General features: G+C 31.9%; 1 protein-coding gene across 1 annotated transcript; it reads right to left on the bottom strand.

Annotated features, from left to right (window-relative positions):
• Positions 1-16,876: 16,876 nt before the first annotated feature.
• Positions 16,877-17,727, bottom strand: LOC136235260 (histone H3.2-like). The gene has a single exon (XM_066024853.1). The coding sequence runs from the start codon at positions 17,647-17,649 to the stop codon at positions 17,239-17,241; it is 411 nt and encodes a 136-aa protein (XP_065880925.1). The 5' UTR covers positions 17,650-17,727; the 3' UTR covers positions 16,877-17,238.
• Positions 17,728-19,416: the final 1,689 nt, after the last annotated feature.

The raw sequence follows: 19,416 nt of genomic DNA, 5'->3' as shown, positions 1-19,416 counted from the left end.
CTTAATTTAATGTTTTTGACATTTATGATTTAGTATTATGTTTTTATGTAGTTTTGTTTTGTTTGCATGGTCATAAGTGTTTTTTTTATTTCTTATGCTTAACTAGTAAAAGAGTATATATTCTATTTTATACGCCTCGCCTTGAGCCTAGGCTTCAGGACCCCTCGGAGCCTTAGCACGCCTTGCACCTTTAACAACTATGCTTGCTTGTTAAAATCTGACAAATATTCAGGATCTTTCTCTTTCCTCCATAAGAATTTGGTGTATGTACACCTCCAATTTCTATTTAATCCCAATTTTCTTAGTTGTGGGATACAACCACCCTAACATGACAGATAAAAGACATGCTACTTTGTTTAGTCCCCAATCCACCTCTTTTTCACCTTTTCCAAGGCACAAAAAGCACTTAGCGTTCATAGTAATCGAGATTCAACTCATGAATTGAAATCCTTATTTTGTGAATCCTGACTCGTGAATCAAATTGAATCATAAGATTCACTTCACATTTATAATATTACAATGTTGTCAAATATTAGTCTAGAAATGCAAATTTTAATGTTGAAAAATAAATCATACCAACCAAGTACTTAAAATTCAAATCTAATACAAATGTAATCCTAATAAAACTAATTCATAAATTGAGCTCTGTTTAATAGCTTAGTGGATATGTAGATTTTGAGTTTCTGACTCTGTTTTTTTGCTTTGTTGTAAACTTGGAAATGGTGGAAGTTAGATAACTTGATAAATAACAATTGGATTAGAAGGATCTGAGTTTAGTAGTTAGTGTCGTTGAAGTTTTTGATAAACGGTGATGAAGATAATTTGCTTTTGATCATTTCTTGTTGCACCACGACAAAGCATAGTGTCAAGGACGTTTTTTGAATGGGATGAGATGGGACTCGTGAATTAGAGATTAATTCTAATTAATTCAATTTCTGATTAGTTCTTTTCCATTAAGCTCTGTTATTTATCACTGATAAAACTGAACTGAGCTGAATTCTGCTGAAATAATAATATAATCCTTTAAAAATAGCAATAATTAAAATAAAAATTTTATAAAAAATAATAATGGCTCTAATAATAAGTAATGATATGTTACTAAACTGAATGCTACTGAAATTAAGTAATAAATAATGGGGTCTAATTCATTTTCCTTCCTTCGTTACTCCGCTTAAGCGAGGGTCCGAGGAGGGGTCCCACCATAAGGATGTACTGAGGGGCAAGCTTTTTCCTGCTAATTTTTTTAGCAAGAGGCCGCTCCTAAGACTCGAACTCGTGACTTCTCAATCACACGACAACAACGTTTACCGTTGCGCCAAGACTCGTCCTCCCCAACTATCTAGTATCTAAAGGCAAAATGAATTTTTGAGCTCCTTAGTTTTTGTATTGAGTTCTTGAACTTTTTTCTTTCATTCAGTTCATCCCTTTATACTTCAATCCCATGAACTTTTATTTTGATTTACATGGTCACTTTTATGCAAACACACAAGAACAAACACAACAACATAATATCTTTAGAGTAAATAATTTATTAGTCTTGAGTTTCAGGAAATTATACTAGTCAGTTCTTTTATTTCAATCAAATAGATTATTGAGTCCCTCACTTTTTCAAAATCAATTAATTAGTCCCTCCGTTGAAAATTTGTTAGTAAAAAATTAAATGTTATACAAAATGACAAGTTTATTCACCATTATAAAAGATTATAATTACTTTTTGATATAGGAGTAAACTTGTGATTTTGTATAAAATTTAACTTTTGAGTAACAAAATTTTGGAAGGAAAGTTGATTATGAAAAGCACGGAGACTTTGGGTCCATTTGTTTTACATGCTGTTTGTTGTTGTTGTTTATTGTTTCCTATTACGGTTTGCTGTTTGTTGTTTGAAACGACTGTTGTTCCAAAAGGCAGAGATTGCTTGCTTTTATAAAAATCTACTTTTCGGCTACAAAAGACAAACAGGAGGTATCTAACCAAACATCTAAAACTCTCCTTTTCAAAGTGAAAAGGCAAACAAGAGATTAAAAAGCATCAACCAAACACCCCCTTTTATACCCTATTTTTTAAAATAGGCTGCTTAGTGTAATAATAGTCAGGGCCAAGTAAATTATTTACTTTTTTTAATGAGGTCTGAAATTGATCCAATTTAGAGATTTCTCTTGGTGGGTAATGTTATGGTACTTTTGTACCAAAGTAAAAAAGAAAACTCTTTAAATTAATTACATAAATTTGAAAAAGAGAAAAGTACACAACTAAACTTTGTGGTTTGACAAATTTGTAAAAACAGTCCTCGTGGTTTAAAAAGTTTGTAAATAAGGGTTCTATACTTTATGAAATTTGTATTTAAAAGATATGTGAGTCAATTTTTCAATCAAACAATACTTGTGGTTTAGTTAATTGGCAAAGTTAGACCTTGTATTTTGAGTAATTTGCAAAGTTGATTTAATTGCTCCAAATCGCTCATTTTTAGGGTAAATAGTCACGATAATGATTTTTGACAGAATGATTGAGTTTGTAAACTGCACAAAGCACAAAACTTCTATTTGTAAACTTTTAAACCACGAAGATTGTTTTTTGCAAATCGGCCAAACCACAAGATTTATTATTGTAGTATTTCTTGTATAACAGAGAAACGGAGAAATGAAGAAATCCAGAATTCTTTCTTATTGAAAACAATTACAAATACATGTATTTATAGTACTAACATAAGTAAAATTACTAAAAGACCCTTAAGCTAATTATAATATCTAACACTCCTCCCTCAAGCTTGTGAAGATGTAGAACGCATTCCAAGCTTGAACAAAACAGAAGTCACATTTGAACTAGATAGACATTTGGTGAGAAAGTCTGTCAGTTGCAACTTGGTACTGATATAAGGTGTATCTATGAACCCAGAAACATATCGATCTCTAACCACATGACAATCAATATCAATGTATTTAGTTTGCTCGTGAAAAACCGGATTGGCAGCAATGTATATGGCTGACTGGTTATCGCAATGCATAGGTATAGGCAAAGACACTGAAACCTGAAATTCCTTCAATAGGTAACTCATCCATTTGAGTTCACAGATTGTTGTTGCCATAGCCCTGTACTCAGCTTCAGCAGATGAACGACTCACTGTTGTTTGCTTTTTTGATTTCTAGGAAATTAAAGATTTCCCTAATAGAATGCAATATCCTGTAACTGACTTTCTTGTCACTTTACAACGTCCCCAGTCCGAATCACAGAAACTGATCAGCTGAAAATCATTGTCTTTAGGATAAAATAACCCCAAAATACGAAGTACCTTTTAAGTACTTTAAGACATGAATTGCTACATGCATATGAACCTTTGTAGGATTTATCATAAACTGACTTATTAGATATGTCTAAAAATGAGTTTGAAGGTAGCATTCCAGATAGCTTGTGTAAAAGCACTGACTTATCTCTTTTAGACATTCGTCAAAACTATATATCTGGAAGAATACCAAAGTGCATAGAAAATATGTCTCAACTTCATGTTTTGGATCTCTCAAATAACAATATTTCTGGAAGTCTTCCTTCTAAATTCAGCTCTACATTCATTCAAGTAGTCAAGCTATCCAAAAATAGACTACAAGGATTGCTCTCAGCTACTATTGTTAGACCTTAGCCATAATAATTTTCTGGAAGCATTCCTTCATGGTTTGAGAGATTTTCGCAATTGAATTACCTTGTCATAGGACATAACAATTTGCAAGGGGAAATCCCAATTGAACTCTGTAAGCTGAAGGAATTAAGTTTCCTTGATATTTCCCACAATACAATTTCTGTTCACCTGATCTCGTCTCTAAATTTTACAACCCACTGGATTTTAGAAGAAAATGTTAATTTGCTATCCTTAGAAAGTGTTATTTCGATAGCCTTGGAGTTGACCGTGAAGGGTTTTACATATTTCTATGAAGCAAAAATTCTGAGTTATATGTTTGGAATTGATGTATCGTGTAACAATTTAACAGGCCAGATTCCTCTTCAAATTGGAGACCTTAGAAATATCAAAGTACTGAACTTTTCTCACAACAGTTTGACCGGAACAATTCCTCCAACATTTTCCAATTTGAAAGAAATTGAAAGTTTATACCTTTCATACAATAACTTGCATGGAACAATTCCCCAGCAGCTTACACAGTTAACCAGTATTGCGGTTTTTAATATGTCCTACAATAATTTATCTGGTCGAACAGCGGATAATGTGACACAATTTGCAACATTTAATGAAAGGAGTTATAAAGGAAACCATTTCTCTGTGGTTGGCAGTTGCCGAAGAGTTGTAGTGAAGTAGATTCACCTCCATCAACAACAATAACAAGTTCAATTCACAACGAAGAAAGTAGTAATCTTGATTGACATGGAGGCTTTCTATGGGAGCTTCAGTGTAACTTATGGGATGATGTTGTCAGCATCTATTGCAGTTCTCTGCATAAATTCATATTGGAGAAGAGTTTGGTTTTACTTTATCCAGAGGAGCATTGATAATTCTTACTATTTTCTCATTGACAATGTTCCATTTTTGTCCAGGTTTAATTCCTAGGTTTTGTTGAAAAGTCTATTAAGAAAAAACTTAGGGTACTCCGGAGTAATATATATTGGACGAATCAATTAAGGCTATATATATATATATATATACTTGCAAGTCTTTTTTTACTTGTCATGTTTAAACTTCTAAATATTTATTATGTCTAAATGTTTTAGGGAAAAGTATAAAAATAAACCTTATGGTTTGGGCCATTTTCAAACGTATACTATGTGGTTTAAAAGTTTGCAAACAGGTACCTCGAGATTCATTCCGTTAGCAAAGACAGTCCAAAATGCTAACGGTGTTAAAAAATGATGATGTGGTATTTTTAGTCAAAAATTCAAAAGGGTAAATCTGTCTTTTTAATTTCTTTTATTATTTATTAATTTACTTTTATTCTCTTTACCTATCATTAAATGACACCTCACAACTCACTTGACCCTTCTCCTACTTTCTATCTTCTCCATTGTCGTCTTCATCGTAGACTAACTTGGCGCCTTCTCTGTCGTAATCTCACTTCCCAAATCCTCCATCCTTCACACCTTAAATCCTACTTTAAACACACAAATGGGTTTTGGATATCCTTATCAATTTACTCTCTCAATCACCTACACCTCACCATGCTCTCGTCGGAGACCATTTCCAGAACGCCATGTTCTACTTGTTAGTCCTTATGTGCTTTGGAGACAAGCTTCAAGAGGATAAGATCAAGGAAGTGGAGAGATTTCAGCATGCAATACTGCTTAATTTTAATCGTTTCAGCATATTAAATTTCTGGCCTGCTCTCGCCAAATTGCTGTTTCGTAGGCATTGGGATGAATTCTTACAGCTCATGAGGGATTAGGAAGAGGTTTTGATTCCTCTAATAAAGGCAAGGGCAAGAGCAAGAGAGGAAATCAATAATTTGAATGCTAGTATCATATGTTGATACGATGTTGGATTTACAGCTCCCGGAAGAGAGAAAGCTTGAAGACGGCAATGCGGGAAGATACAGAGTAGGGGAAGGGTTGTGCTGATGTGTCCTTTAATGATAGGTAGAGAGAATAAAAGTAAATTAAGAAATAATAAAAGAAATTAAAAAGACGGATTTACCCTTTTGACTTTTTGACTAAAAATGCCACATCATCATTTTTTAACACCGTTAGCATTTTGGACTGTCTTTGCTAACAGAATGAACCTCGAGGTACCTGTTTGCAAACTTTTAAACCACATAGTATACGTTTGAAAATGGTCCAAACCACAAGGTTTATTTTTGTACTTTTCCCAATGTTTTATTATATTAGTTTTATAAATAATCTGCAAAATGTCAAAAATAAAAAATTTATCGTATATAAGTTAATTACAAAATAAAATTAAGGGTAAATTCCAAAAAAAAAACATGTGGTTTCATGTTCTTCCAAAAAAACACTTGTGGTTTGTTTTTACAAAAAAAAACCCATGTGGTTTACGCCGTTACCCGAAAAACGGAAAATGGTTTAACACCGTTAAAAAGCTGACGTGGCACAGGGGTAAAATTGGAAAATCGAATTTTTTATTTATTTTTTTTCCAATCTCTCTCCTCCTTCTTCTTCCTCCTTCTTCTTCTTCTTCTTCCTCCTACTTCTTCTTCTTCTTCTCTCCTTCTCCTTCTTCTTCCTCTCTTCTCTCCTTCTTCCTTTTTCTTCTTCCTCCTTCTTCTTCTTCTTCTTTTTCTTCTATTCTTTTTTTTTTTAATTTTCGATACTCGAAGAAATCTGGAGATTTGCGGAAATCTGGAAATTTCCAGATTTCTGGAAATTTTCCAGAAATCTGAAAATTTCACACCCTTTTACACAAAGGCTACTGTTCATGCTTCTATCCAAAATCCATTTTCAGTTGACTCGATTACGGAAACTTCAAGGAAAGAAAAAAAAAAGAAAATATATTGTAGGTTCCTTACGATCTCATCTTCCTTCAAGAAGACGCAAGGAGGACTGTTATCACCGCACACTTCTCTTCTGCTTATCTCTTTCATTTAAGGTTCTCTTTTTATTTTTGATTTATTTGTATATGGCTGCTGCTATCTAAAGATTTAATTTGATTTGCACTATTCAATTACAGAGTAACATTTGGAATCTTATGGATTGAAATTAATTTGGTGGTATGAGTTTGGGATTTAATTAAAGGTTTAATTTGCAGCATTACGCGAAGCAGCAACGTTAAAGGCCAGATCATTGAAGGAGGTATGGAATATAGCAGCAATGATTCCTGCGGATGAAGGATTAAACGCAGGGGCAGTCGGAAATCTTATCAATGGTATTTCTAATGGTAATTTCAGCAGAGAATAGAAGAAAAAAAAGAAGAAGGAGGAAGAAGAAGAAGAAGAAGAAGAGAGATGGAAAAAAAATAAAAAAAAAATTGATTTTCCAATTTTACCCATGTGCCACGTCAGCTTTTTAACGGTGTTAAGCCATTTTCCGTTTTTCGGGTAACGGCGTAAACCACAAGGGTTTTTTTTTGTAAAAACAAACCACAAGGGTTTTTTTGGAAGAACATGAAACCACAGGGGGTTTTTTTGGAATTTACCCTAAAATTAATTAAAATATTTATTATATTATTAATACAATTATAAATAATCCGTTGATCAATAAAATGGAAAAACCAAGCATGTCCTACAATTTTATATTTTTTAATCACTCGAGGCTATCAATTATAAGATTCAAATTCTAAGATTTGTTTTCTACTAAGACCTTGTTTTTTGTTACTTAATTTCAGTATCAATCAGTTCAGTTCAGTAGCATTCAGTTCAGTTCAGTAATTTATTATTACTTATTATAATTATAATTATTTTTTATAATTATTTATTATTATTATTAGTACCATTATTATTTTTATAAGCCTTTTATTTTAATTATTGCTATTTTTAAAGAATTATATTATTATTTGAGTTTCACTAGATTTTAGTTCAATTCAATTCAGTAGCATTCAATTCAGTTCAGTTTTTTTCAGTAAAAAAGAACAGAGCCTAACTTCATACATGCATGAAGAAATGAGTTGTAAGGTCGGAACACAACTATAAAATCATGAAGTTATTGAAAAAGTTTAAGAAAAAAGAAAAGTCATTGAATGCATTAAAACTAGTTGTGGGGAGTTCAGGATATTTTGGTATTTGAGAGGTTATAAATAAACTTGTTCAAAAGCCTGTTGTCCGTCCAATCCATCCAGGTCCAGTCTTTAAAGACTTGGCTTGGACATATATATACTTCGTAATAGGTTCGGTCCAAGCCCACTTAGACCCGAATACACAGTGAGTTGGGTTTGAAATTTATCTCAAAACTCAGGTCCAACTCGGTTCTATCCGAATTTTTAATAATAATTTTAGTTTAACAAATTCTATAGTTTAATAAATTTTATATTCCGAAAGTAAAAAATTTATATTTTTTAAACATAAAAATATTCAAACCATTAAATAACTTATAAAACTCTCTGCAAGCTTAGCATGAGGGTGTTGTTATACTTAGTTATGGTTTCCCACCCTTAGCTTATGGAAAATGACGAAACTACCCTTTATTATTTTGAGAAAGCAAAAATGATTTTTTTTTCTCTCTATGGAACGCGAGCATGTGCAAAATACGCCTCACCACATGGTGTGGCGTATGGTAATATGCCTCACCATATGGTGAGACATACAAGCAATACGCCTCACCATGTGGTGAGGCATATTAGCCATACGCCTCACTACGAGGTAAGGCGTATTTTGCACACGCCTACGTGTGAAAATGTGTTTTTAAAAAAAATTAATTATAATTATTAACATTATAATTAAAAAAATATACATAAAGTACTAAATATGTATTAAAATGTGTTAAAAAACAGTAAGTGTTAAAGAATTTTAAATATTAAAAAATTACAATAAGTCAATTCACTCGGTTCTATTCCTCCATAATCTGATCCAGCCGAGTCCTAATTGGTGGAGCCTGCTCAGCGGGCACGAGTGTGATCGCCTGCGCATATTAATCATATTATTTTATAAAATTAGAAACCGGCTACAAATATTATTCGTCTAACTAAATATTATTTCTAACTAATATTTTTAACCCTAACTCTAACACTATTTCAAACTAACAACTCTAACATAAATTTGTAACTATTGTTTCCAACTAATATTTCAAATCATATTATTTCTACAAAAAAAAATATTATTCGAACTAATATTTGTAACTCTAATTTTACGAAAATAATAAAAAATAATAATTAATAGTGAGGCGTATGAACATCACGCATCTACACAGTTAGAGACGTATTGTTCATACGTCGTACCTGTGGTGGGGGCGTATGAGCATCACGCCTCCACCATGAACAATATGCCTCTATCTGTGTAGGGGCGTGATGTTCATACGCCCCCTCTGTGGTAGAGGTGTGATGCTCATACGCCCCGACGCCGAGAAATCCATTTTTTTTAAAACAGTCGATTTTACTATGAACAGTTATAAATAAAACAAATTTTCGAACGAAATTACGTACCATGAGTCCTTTCCCGCGGCCGCTCCTCCCCCGATCCATGTTTTTCTTTACCAAATTAGTTCGGATTAGATTTTAGAGAGTTTTGGTTTTTTGAGAGAATTTAAAAATTTGATGAAAGGGTATATCCGTCTTTGCTATAGGCTAAGTGTGGGAAACCTAGGCTAAGTAAAGTAATTCACATTATCTAATGTTGGTTTTTTAGCATAATAGGAAAAAAATCCAATTTATCCATAGATTTTATTTTTTGAAAGAGTGTGGATGGACTGAGTTGGGTTTGGGATTTGTATTTTTTACTCGAGCTCATCCCAACCCAAACACATACTTTAAAAGTTGTGGGCTTTGTTGAGCATGGACAGAAGATATTATTGCTTAAGTCTCACCTGAGTCTAGCCCCATGAAAAGGTCTAGCTACAAATATCATCTCATTAGGTATAAAAAAATGGTTAAGGCGCAAAAATACCCTTAACATTTTGGATCGGGAGTAATTTTACCCCTAACGGTTAAAATGGTGCAATTTTACCTCTAACATTGATAATATGGGTCAATTTCAGACACTATTATAAAATACAGATATTTTTGTTTCTTGTTTTGCACCAATTGCATATCAATTCGTTCTAAAAAAAGGATTTCATGTTTTTTGTAATTTAATAATAGAATTGGAGATTAATATTTATAAATTCGGTGAATTTTTGGAATTTTTTTATCTAATTCGTACAAAAGACGGTATATTTTTTTATTATTTTTTTCACATTCCAATATATGTTTGTGATTTGTTACTGATAAAATGACGCACGTGTGAAGTGTAGATGACGAGATTCATGACCGAGAAGACAGTTTGATAAATTATTTCTCAATTTGACCCAATTTATCAACGTTAGGGGTAAAATTGCATCATTTTAGACGTTAGAGGTAAAATTGCTCCTGATCCAAAACGTTAGGGGTATTTTTGCACCTTAACCCTATAAAAAATAATAATTATATCATATTACAAAACTTAATTCTAAATATAATATTATCTTTTATATACCATAAAATAAGTATGATTTTATATCGTAATTTATAAATTTTAGATCTTAATTCATAAATTCTAATCCTAAAAAAATATCATAGACTTCTAACTTATAAATCCTAGTCCTTAAATTATATTAAAAATAATGATTTTCTTAGTTTGACATAATTCAAATAATAATTTGACATAGTTGTAAATAATTTTTAAAAATTGTATTTCTATGCAAATTTCTCTTGTTTTTAATAATAATTTTTATACATGCATGTATCTGTATTAATAAATTAATCACATGTAAATATAAGAATTAAAACTAATTACTTCAACCATTAAAATTAAAAGACAGTGAAACAGATGAAACTGAAATAAAATTAATCAAATGAAATGTATAAATATTCTATTTTAAAAAGGAAATAATCATTTTTAAAAATTAAAAAAATATTAAAATTGAATAATATGATAAAAAAAAATTGGTTAAAATTATTTTTCAGAGTAAAAAAGTAAAAATAAATAAGTGTAAGGATCAAAAGTGAAATTAGTTTACAGATAAAAAATATAAATAAATAAGTATAAGGATCAAAACAAAAATTAAAAAGTAAAATTTTATCAAAGATATTTTTTGAGAAAAAATTTGAAAATATATAAGTATAAGAGTCAAAAGTGAAATTAATTTAAAAATAAAAAAAATAAAAAAAATAAATATATATATATATATATATATCAAAATAAAATTTAAAAAGTAAAATGGATATTTACGTAAAATTTTATAAACAGAATAGAGGTTCAAAGGTAATAAAGAAGGGAAAGAGAATAGAAAATCTTACGGGGTTAGATAATAAGATTAGAGGAGTTATGTCATGTTCTTTGTTACTTAAAATTCAGTATCAATCAGTTCAGTTTAGTAGCATTCAATTCTGTTCACTTCAATAATTTATCATTACTTATTATAATTATAATTATTTTTTATAATAATAATAATTATTATTAGAACTATTATTATTTTTATGAGTTTTTTATTTTAATTATTACTATTTTTAAATGGTTATATTTGACTTCTGTTTTTTCAATCAAAAGAACACAGCTTTAGAGGTAAACACAAACTAAAAAAGTAAAAGGAATAAAAACAACATCAACAGATATAAAACCTCATATTTCCTTTACTATTTCTTAAAATCAAACTTTCAAAATAAATGCCCCTAAATTTACTAATGGGTTTACTGTTTATCTTGGGCTAAATTTGGTTTCCTAGGGTCCTAAGAATCAATGAGCGTTTGCTTGTTCGTGGATGGAAGAAGAATATTGGTAGGGCTGTAAATGAGTTGAGCTGCTCATGAGCAGCTCGGCAGTCGGCTCGATAAAATCTCGGCTCGACTCGATTCGATTTGTAAATGAACCGCTCGTGAACACGATTTACTGGCTCGGTTCGTAAACGAGCCGAGCTTGAACAAGCCAAAACTCGGTTCGAAAGCTCGTGAGCTGGCTCGATTAGAACATTTATGAACAAATTTTAGTTTTGTAGAAAACTATATAGTTTTGTGTTAGTTCAGAAATATTTAAACTTAATATTATTTCATTTACTATTAGATGAGTTCGTTCACAAACATAATAAATGAGTAATAGACGAACTATTTGTAAGCATTTTGTTTATTTTTTCACGAACTTTGCTTGTGAGCTTGTTTATGTACACAATTAAAGAGTTATTTGCGGGCAAACTTCACAAATATAATTAAGGCTTAATAGGCATTCAACCCCCTAAACTTGTAACTTTTTTTCACCTGGCCCCCTCAACTTAGGGGACAACCTCTCAACCACATCAACTCTCCAAAAACATCACATACAACCCCTTACACCCCTATGTTCGGTCAAAATATTGACCCGTGTAGAAAATGCGCTTCACTGTTGACCACACCAATGTCACGTGTCATTTTTTTATTAAAATTTTCCATTCTGGCATAAGAATTCTGATCGAAATCCATCTCTGGTAGTTGCTCGCCGAGCACAATTGGGCTTGCTCGCCGAGCAGGGGTCTCAATGGAAAAATTTAATAAAAAATGACATGTGGCATTGGTGTGGTCAACAGTTAAGCGCGTTTCTACACGGGTCAATATTTTGACCGAACATAGGGGTGTAAGGGGTTGTATGTGATGTTTTTGGAGAATCGAGGGGGTTGAGAGGTTGTCCCCTAAGTTGAGGGGGCTAGGTGAAAAAAATTACAAGTTTAGGGGGTTGAGTGCCTATTGAACCTATAATTAACGATTTACTTACAAACAATTCATGGTTAGATAATTTTCATTCGGGAAGTATGCATTTAGAGATTCATTTCTGTTTTATTTGTGATTATATTTCTCTTAAGAAGGTGTTGGTTCAAATTTCGTAATCACAATTATAATTGGAATGCCACGAAATTAGAATCGAAATAACAAATTGTTTCTTTTGTTTTATTTATTCTGGAATCGAATTCAATTATTTCTAAAAGTGTTTGGTTCAGATTTTATTTCTAAAATCGAAATAAGAGAAAACTAAATTTATCAATTAATAATAATGATATATTTTTTATGAAATAATAATGATATATTTAATAGGTAAGTAAAATATAAAAAATATTAATAATAAACAAAATAGACGTTTACAATATTATTATAAACCTTGTGCTTTCAAATAGAAAATAGAAATAACTTATATATTAAAAAAAACTAATTAATAAATAAAACATAGAGTCTAAAAAAATAAAATGCAAAAATACTCTTATTAACGTTTACGATCAAGGGTAATTTTACCTCTAACCTTGTCAAGTTCGAACAATTTGAGAAATAATTTATCAAATTATCTTCTCAGTCATGGATTTTATCATATATACTTCAGATATTAATCATTTTTGTCACTCTTTAGCAATGGATCATAAACATATAATTAGACGTTAACAAATATTAAAAATATATATTATCTATTGTATGAGTTGGATAAAAAAAATTCAAATTAGTTCGGCAATTTATAAATATTAATCTTCAATTTTATTATTAAATCACAAAAAATGTAAAATCTTTTTTTTTTATGAATTGATATTATATTAATGCTGAATAAGCGACAAAATATCTTTGTTTTATAATAATGTCTAAAATTGACCCAACTTGCCAATTTTAGAAAATTATTCTTAACTGCCAATGTAAAATTGCATCATTTTAAGCGTTAGGCGTAAAATTGCTCCTCACTGTAAACATTAAACGTATTTTTATACCTTATCCGAATGAAATAAATAATCATGAGAAAAAAAAAACTAAACTAACAAACACGTTACCATGTACATGAGGGTGAAGAAAAAAAACTTTTTTTTTCAATTTAATTTTAAGCGAATTAAATTTGATTAACAATGGTTAAAGAATAATTAATTTGGATAGCCAAATGTTAAAAATGGGAATAACTCATTTCGATTCTTATTTCTTAGTCCTTTTTAACCCAACCAAACACTTTCGTTATGTTTGTTTCTTACCAAGGCTTTCATCTCAAGGACAGTTTCAGTCTTTAAGAGCCAAGTTGACACGTGTTTCGTCCCATGTTCAACTTGTAAGGACAATGGTAAGTGATGTCATACCAAATAAAGAAGCTGAAAGTAACCAGACATCTAGACTAATAAGAAGGCTTATCCGAAAAGCATAATTGTCAAGAATACATGTCCTAATCACATATGAGCGGATTTGCACTCATAATCTCTAGAAAGCATAGTAAACGAAAAAGGGAGATGGTAACAAAAGTGTGTAGATACATGAGCTAATCAAGCATTGCACATAGACACCTAATCATCGGTAGGGTATCTTCCACTCATTTCTATAAATAGTCATCTCAAAGAAGCACAATGTACATACCAACTTTCACATTATGTTGCTTTCTAATTATAAACTTACTACCAGTAACATCACTGACTTAAGCAACAGAGAAAGAACGTCGTACATTTGCCCCTCTTTAACAGTTTGTTCATTTCATCTCAGATAGATTAGATACAGTTTACCAAGCATACATCACAGATTGAAAGACATCAAGTGATGCGATAAGCATGGATCGAATCTCGCGATATGACTCAAATGAATAATTACATACCTCAATCTATTTTTAAACTGATTTCATATATTCCTAGTACTACAACTATCCCGGTTAGAAATCATGGCATCGTTGATACCAATGACAACTTACTAGGGCTATTGCTTATCACTCCAGTGCTAGATCAATAAATTGAAATATGTTTAGGGTCTCTATATCATAAGCAGTGACGAGATTATTAAAAAAACACATATATAATATGGTGGTCCATTCAAGAATCTATGAACATTTTTTTAAAGTGGAGCATGTTATCAACATCAATAAGGATTACACGACTGAACTGAATTGAATATTATTGATAGGATTCCTTGTTTTCGCAACCAATATTTACATTTTATATCATGGATTTATCTCTAGTTGTAAGATTTGTTCTAATGCTCCTAGTGTTTCATTTTTTTTCCGAGATAGTTTCTTATTTTTTAGTGTTGCTGAGAAGGAAAGTAGAAGAATCTCTAATATCCTTTTTGCTTAGGAATCAAGGAGTCAAGCTAGAAGGATGTTGAACTTTCCATTATTCTACTTTGAGCGTTCATTACCCATTTGATACTGGTCCTTATTTTGGACTTTCTTCGTTAATAGATCGGTCTAAAAAATCAACTTTTTGGTTATCATAAAGAGCCATTGAATGAGATATTCAGTAATTAGACTTTTAGATGCCGTTTAGTAAGATATAATTACTTTTAGATGCCGTTTAGTAAGATGTAATGATCTTCGTAACGGAATGACCATTACATTGAAGGCTAATTACCATGTTTGGTTGCATATGGCCATTACATTGAATTCTAATTATATTGTCATCTAGTCTCTCATTTCTCAAATCTCACTTCTCATTCTTGTCAAAAACGCAACAAGTAGAAAAACATGAAAATTGAAAACGAGAAAAATGAAAAACCGAAAAAATGCGAAAAATGAAAAAAAATGAAAAACCAAAAAAATGAAAAAATAGAAAAATGGTGAAAAATATTGAAAATGGAAATTCAAAGAAACGAGAAAAATGTAAAAAAATATGAAAAAGCAAAAAACTATATACTAATTTATTAATTTCGGTTAATCTAATTTTGTATTTGATTTCGATTCGATTTTTCACATTTTTCGTTGATTTTAATTATGTAAATAAAATTTTATGATCGCATTTAATTAGGAAAATACAAATATTGTAATAGTTATTACATTGCATCATAATTATCAACCAAACATGATAATAGAATCATTATTCCATTCCATTACATTACAACTTTGATCACATTACGACCTTGATTACATTACATTGCATTACGGCATACCAAACGGACCCTTAGGTTTCTATCCATTGCAAGGAAAGATGTCTTACTTAAGTTTGTAGCAAATAGATCTATCATAGAATGTTTGAACTAAAAGCTCGAGCTGATAATTAAAACTCAATCATAGATCATATATTAATCTCTAACACATCTTAATACGTAAATACCCCTTGAGCTTCAAGCTCATTTCACTATATGTTTTTTATTCCACAAATTAATGAAGTTGCTAGGACTCAAAGCCTCAACTGTTTGGTTGTAGAAACTCTGATAACATGTTATGAAACAATGTATTTATCAATAATCGAGAACAAATATAGGGAATGCATTCAATTTTCATAACTCTACACAGGGGCGGAGACAGGGGTCTGGCTCCTTCGACCGTCGAAACCACCATGACTACAAGTAGTTTCGACCTCCTTGTCTCCACAAAAAATAAGGTTGTAGTGATTCCGACCTACTGTTTCCAATAAATTTAGATCATGTGTTATATTAGCACCCAAAAATGGCACATGTCCTCTCTAAATCCAAAATTTCAATTTTTTATTTACCTGTTGACTCCAATTTTTTTTTTTTGCCTCTCATTAAATTCAAATTTCTAAGTTTTTTTCTATTAAACTTTTCTTAAATCTAAATTTTTAATTTTTTTTTGTCCTACTAGGCCCTATCTAAATCTGAATTTTTCTATTAAACACCAATTTAGCAAATATATATATATATATATATATATATATATATATATAGCATGTGTAAAATCAGCCCCCAACAAAGAATCATGTATTCACCACTGACTCTATACTTACCCATGATTTTCAGTGAGACAGTTACTTACAGCTGAACCATGAATCTCCGGTATAAAAAAACTACTCCCCAGTAAGTATTTACTAATTCATGTTCCAAGCAACGTTGGAACAACCTGAGGCATGAAGTGAACACAATGAGAAATTGTTTATAAACAATGTTCTTTACCTGAATGTGCTTGATAAGTACATTGACCCTCAGAGGTTCATTTTTCTCATAGCTGTGGTGTTCTTCAATTTGTAGGCCAATGCACTTACGAAATCAGGCACAAATACCCTGCCAAAGGAAGGGCCATTGTCAATAGCCACTCGATTACGCTTCCCTACAATTGATTTCTCCTTGATAAGCCAGGGATATCCAATAGAGCTGTAATCATTGAAAATAAGACAAACCAAAACAGAGGCATCAGCAGATTCCACAATCACACTGCAAAAGCTTTGCCATTAACAAGTTCTATAGAGGCATTATGTGTTTTTTCTGCCCTTAATTTTGGTCCTCAAACAATTACAGGTTCAAAAAAATCAGCAGTTGCTCCAACATCTGCCTGCAACCCTAGTCGATTGCTTAACACTCCAAAAGAAACTCTGTTATTTACCTCAACATTAAGGAACATCTGGTTTTGGATCTGAACAAAACACTTCTATAAATCAATTAAAAAACATTCTAGATCTTCAACTTCTTCATCTATGAATAAATACCCGAATTCTCATATATTTCACCCATGTCAAAATATAACATCAAAGAACATAAAATCTCAATCGTTTCCAGTGTACTTGTATACAGAGATAATCAGTATAAAGAAGTATGAAGAAAGATTAGAGCCAAAGTACGAAGAAACTGTCAATTGAACAAACTAATCAATTTCTTAGACTGCAATTAAGTAATTGAGAAACAAACAACCAGGTTGATTCAACTCACAGCACTAGATCATCGATGATATTAGAATCATGCTACTAATAACCTATTGTGTTTTAATCTACGATCGAAATAAAATATATAACACTAGTCAGAATCAACAAACGAAACTACTCATCTCGACTTATCTTCAAGCGCGCTCGCCTCTGATTCTTCTCGCCAACTGCATATCTTTTGGCATAATTGTGACTCTCTTGGCATGAATGGCACACAGATTTGTGTCTTCAAAGAGTCCAACGAGATATGCCTCTGCAGCTTCTTGGAGAGCAGCAACGGCTGAGCTCTGGAATCTCAGATCAGTCTTAAAATCTTGGGCGATCTCTCGGACGAGGCGCTGGAAGGGGAGTTTTCTGATCAGCATCTCTGTACTTTTCTGGTACTTGCGGATTTCACGAAGAGCAACAGTTCCGGGACGAAATCTGTGAGGCTTCTTAACACCTCCTGTTGCCGGAGCAGATTTCCTGGCTGCTTTGGTTGCGAGCTGCTTCCTCGGTGCCTTTCCTCCGGTGGATTTGCGGGCAGTTTGCTTAGTTCGAGCCATTGCAAAAGGATTGGGATTACGAAAAATGAAAATGAATAGTTATGACCGATAGTTTCGGTTGATGGTGCGATATTTGCAGATGAAATGGTTTGTTTTATAGGAAAGAGAGGATAGATCATAGCCATTGGTTACTAAGACTTTATCTACGGCGGGTAGCGGGGTAGGACGCGGATTGATGACGTGGTGGGGTATGAAAGCAGAGAGGTGGAGATAATTAATCCTGACCGTTCCTTTGGTATGATCTACGGCCAAGGTTGAATACCATAAATAGATGGAGATCGATGACGTGGTGAATTGCGTTTGAATTGGAATCATTTGTGAGCGGGAAAACTGTAATCACACTAAAGAAAAAACCAATGTTATCAGAACCGGATCAGACATCAAATCGGATTTATAACTGAGTTACGGATCATTTGGTCGGACTGGATGGCTCGGATTAGTCGAACCGGATGACGTAATAAATAAATAAATAATATTAAATATATATAATTCATTTAAAAATATTTTTATACATTATATATATCCAAAATAAATTATAAACAACTGTTGGTTTGTTATTTTTTTTGTTAATTTGAGTCTTAAATATATAATGAATAAATTAAATTCAAAATAAATTGAAATATATCAACGTATTCTATGCCATAAGATCTTTTTAAAAATATATTATAAACTCAAAACGGACAAATGATGAATGAGAAATTGATGCTCAAAGTGAACCACTTGAAATGGTTTGAAAGAAAATAAAATGAAATTAAACACTTACATCCCACATAGGAAAGAAATGAGAAATTTAGCTAGTTTATAAGTAAATTGGCTTTACAGGCCTTTAACCAATTACTAGGGAAAAGGCTCGCAGGGGGGTGCAAGTGATTAACCCCGGGTTAGGGGCGCACCCGCACGACATGGGCATCGCGAATGCCGCACCAAATTAGGACTTAATTCCATCCAGCCCGCAATTAATTCCATTTCTTCTACCTCGCCCATTCTTTTCCTTCTACGGACCCGGGGTCACACCGGTTCCCGATTCAACCCCGGGTCCCTCCGTGAAATAACCGGGCAGGCTCGGACCGGCTTCCTAGTCGGTTCCCGATTCGACTGGTCCGGTCCGAGCCTTATAACATTGGAAAAAATAGGAGGAAACTTATGCAAAAATATTCTAATGTTTTGAGTCAGAAATAATTTTATATTTTATATTTAAAATTGTGCAATTTTACTTCTAATATTGAAAGTTAAGAGTAATTTTATTCCTAATGTTGATAAATTGGGTCAATTTCAGACATTATTATAAAACACAAATATTTTTGTTCCTTATTATGCACTAATTGCATAACAATTCGTTCTTAAAAAAAATGATTTCATGTTTTTTATAATTTAATAATAGAATTGAAGATTAATATTTATAAATTCGGTGAATTTTTTAAATTTTTTTGTGCAATCACATTCCAACATATGTTGGTGATCAGCCATGTTCACATGCACTTTAATGACCAAATGAATTTGGTCATTCACTGTTAGATCTATGCTTATTAAGTTAAATATAGGACTATTAAATCTAAGTCTTAGGATTTTTTACATCTCCATCTTAAGATTTTAATAAACCTAGATCTAACGGTGAATGATCAAATACTGTATGGTCATTAAGGTGCATGTGATCAAAGCCGTGTTTGTGATTTGTTACTGATAAAATGATGCACGTATGAAGTATAGATGACAATATTCATGATTCGTCAAATAATAACACGACTGAACTGAACTCAATGCTACTAA

The sequence above is a fragment of the Euphorbia lathyris genome, chromosome 7 (genome assembly GCF_963576675.1).
Source record: "Euphorbia lathyris chromosome 7, ddEupLath1.1, whole genome shotgun sequence".
Classification (NCBI taxonomy): Eukaryota; Viridiplantae; Streptophyta; class Magnoliopsida; order Malpighiales; family Euphorbiaceae; genus Euphorbia; species Euphorbia lathyris.
Note: the sequence above shows the minus strand (reverse complement) of the source record. Positions and strands in the feature narration are given on the sequence as shown.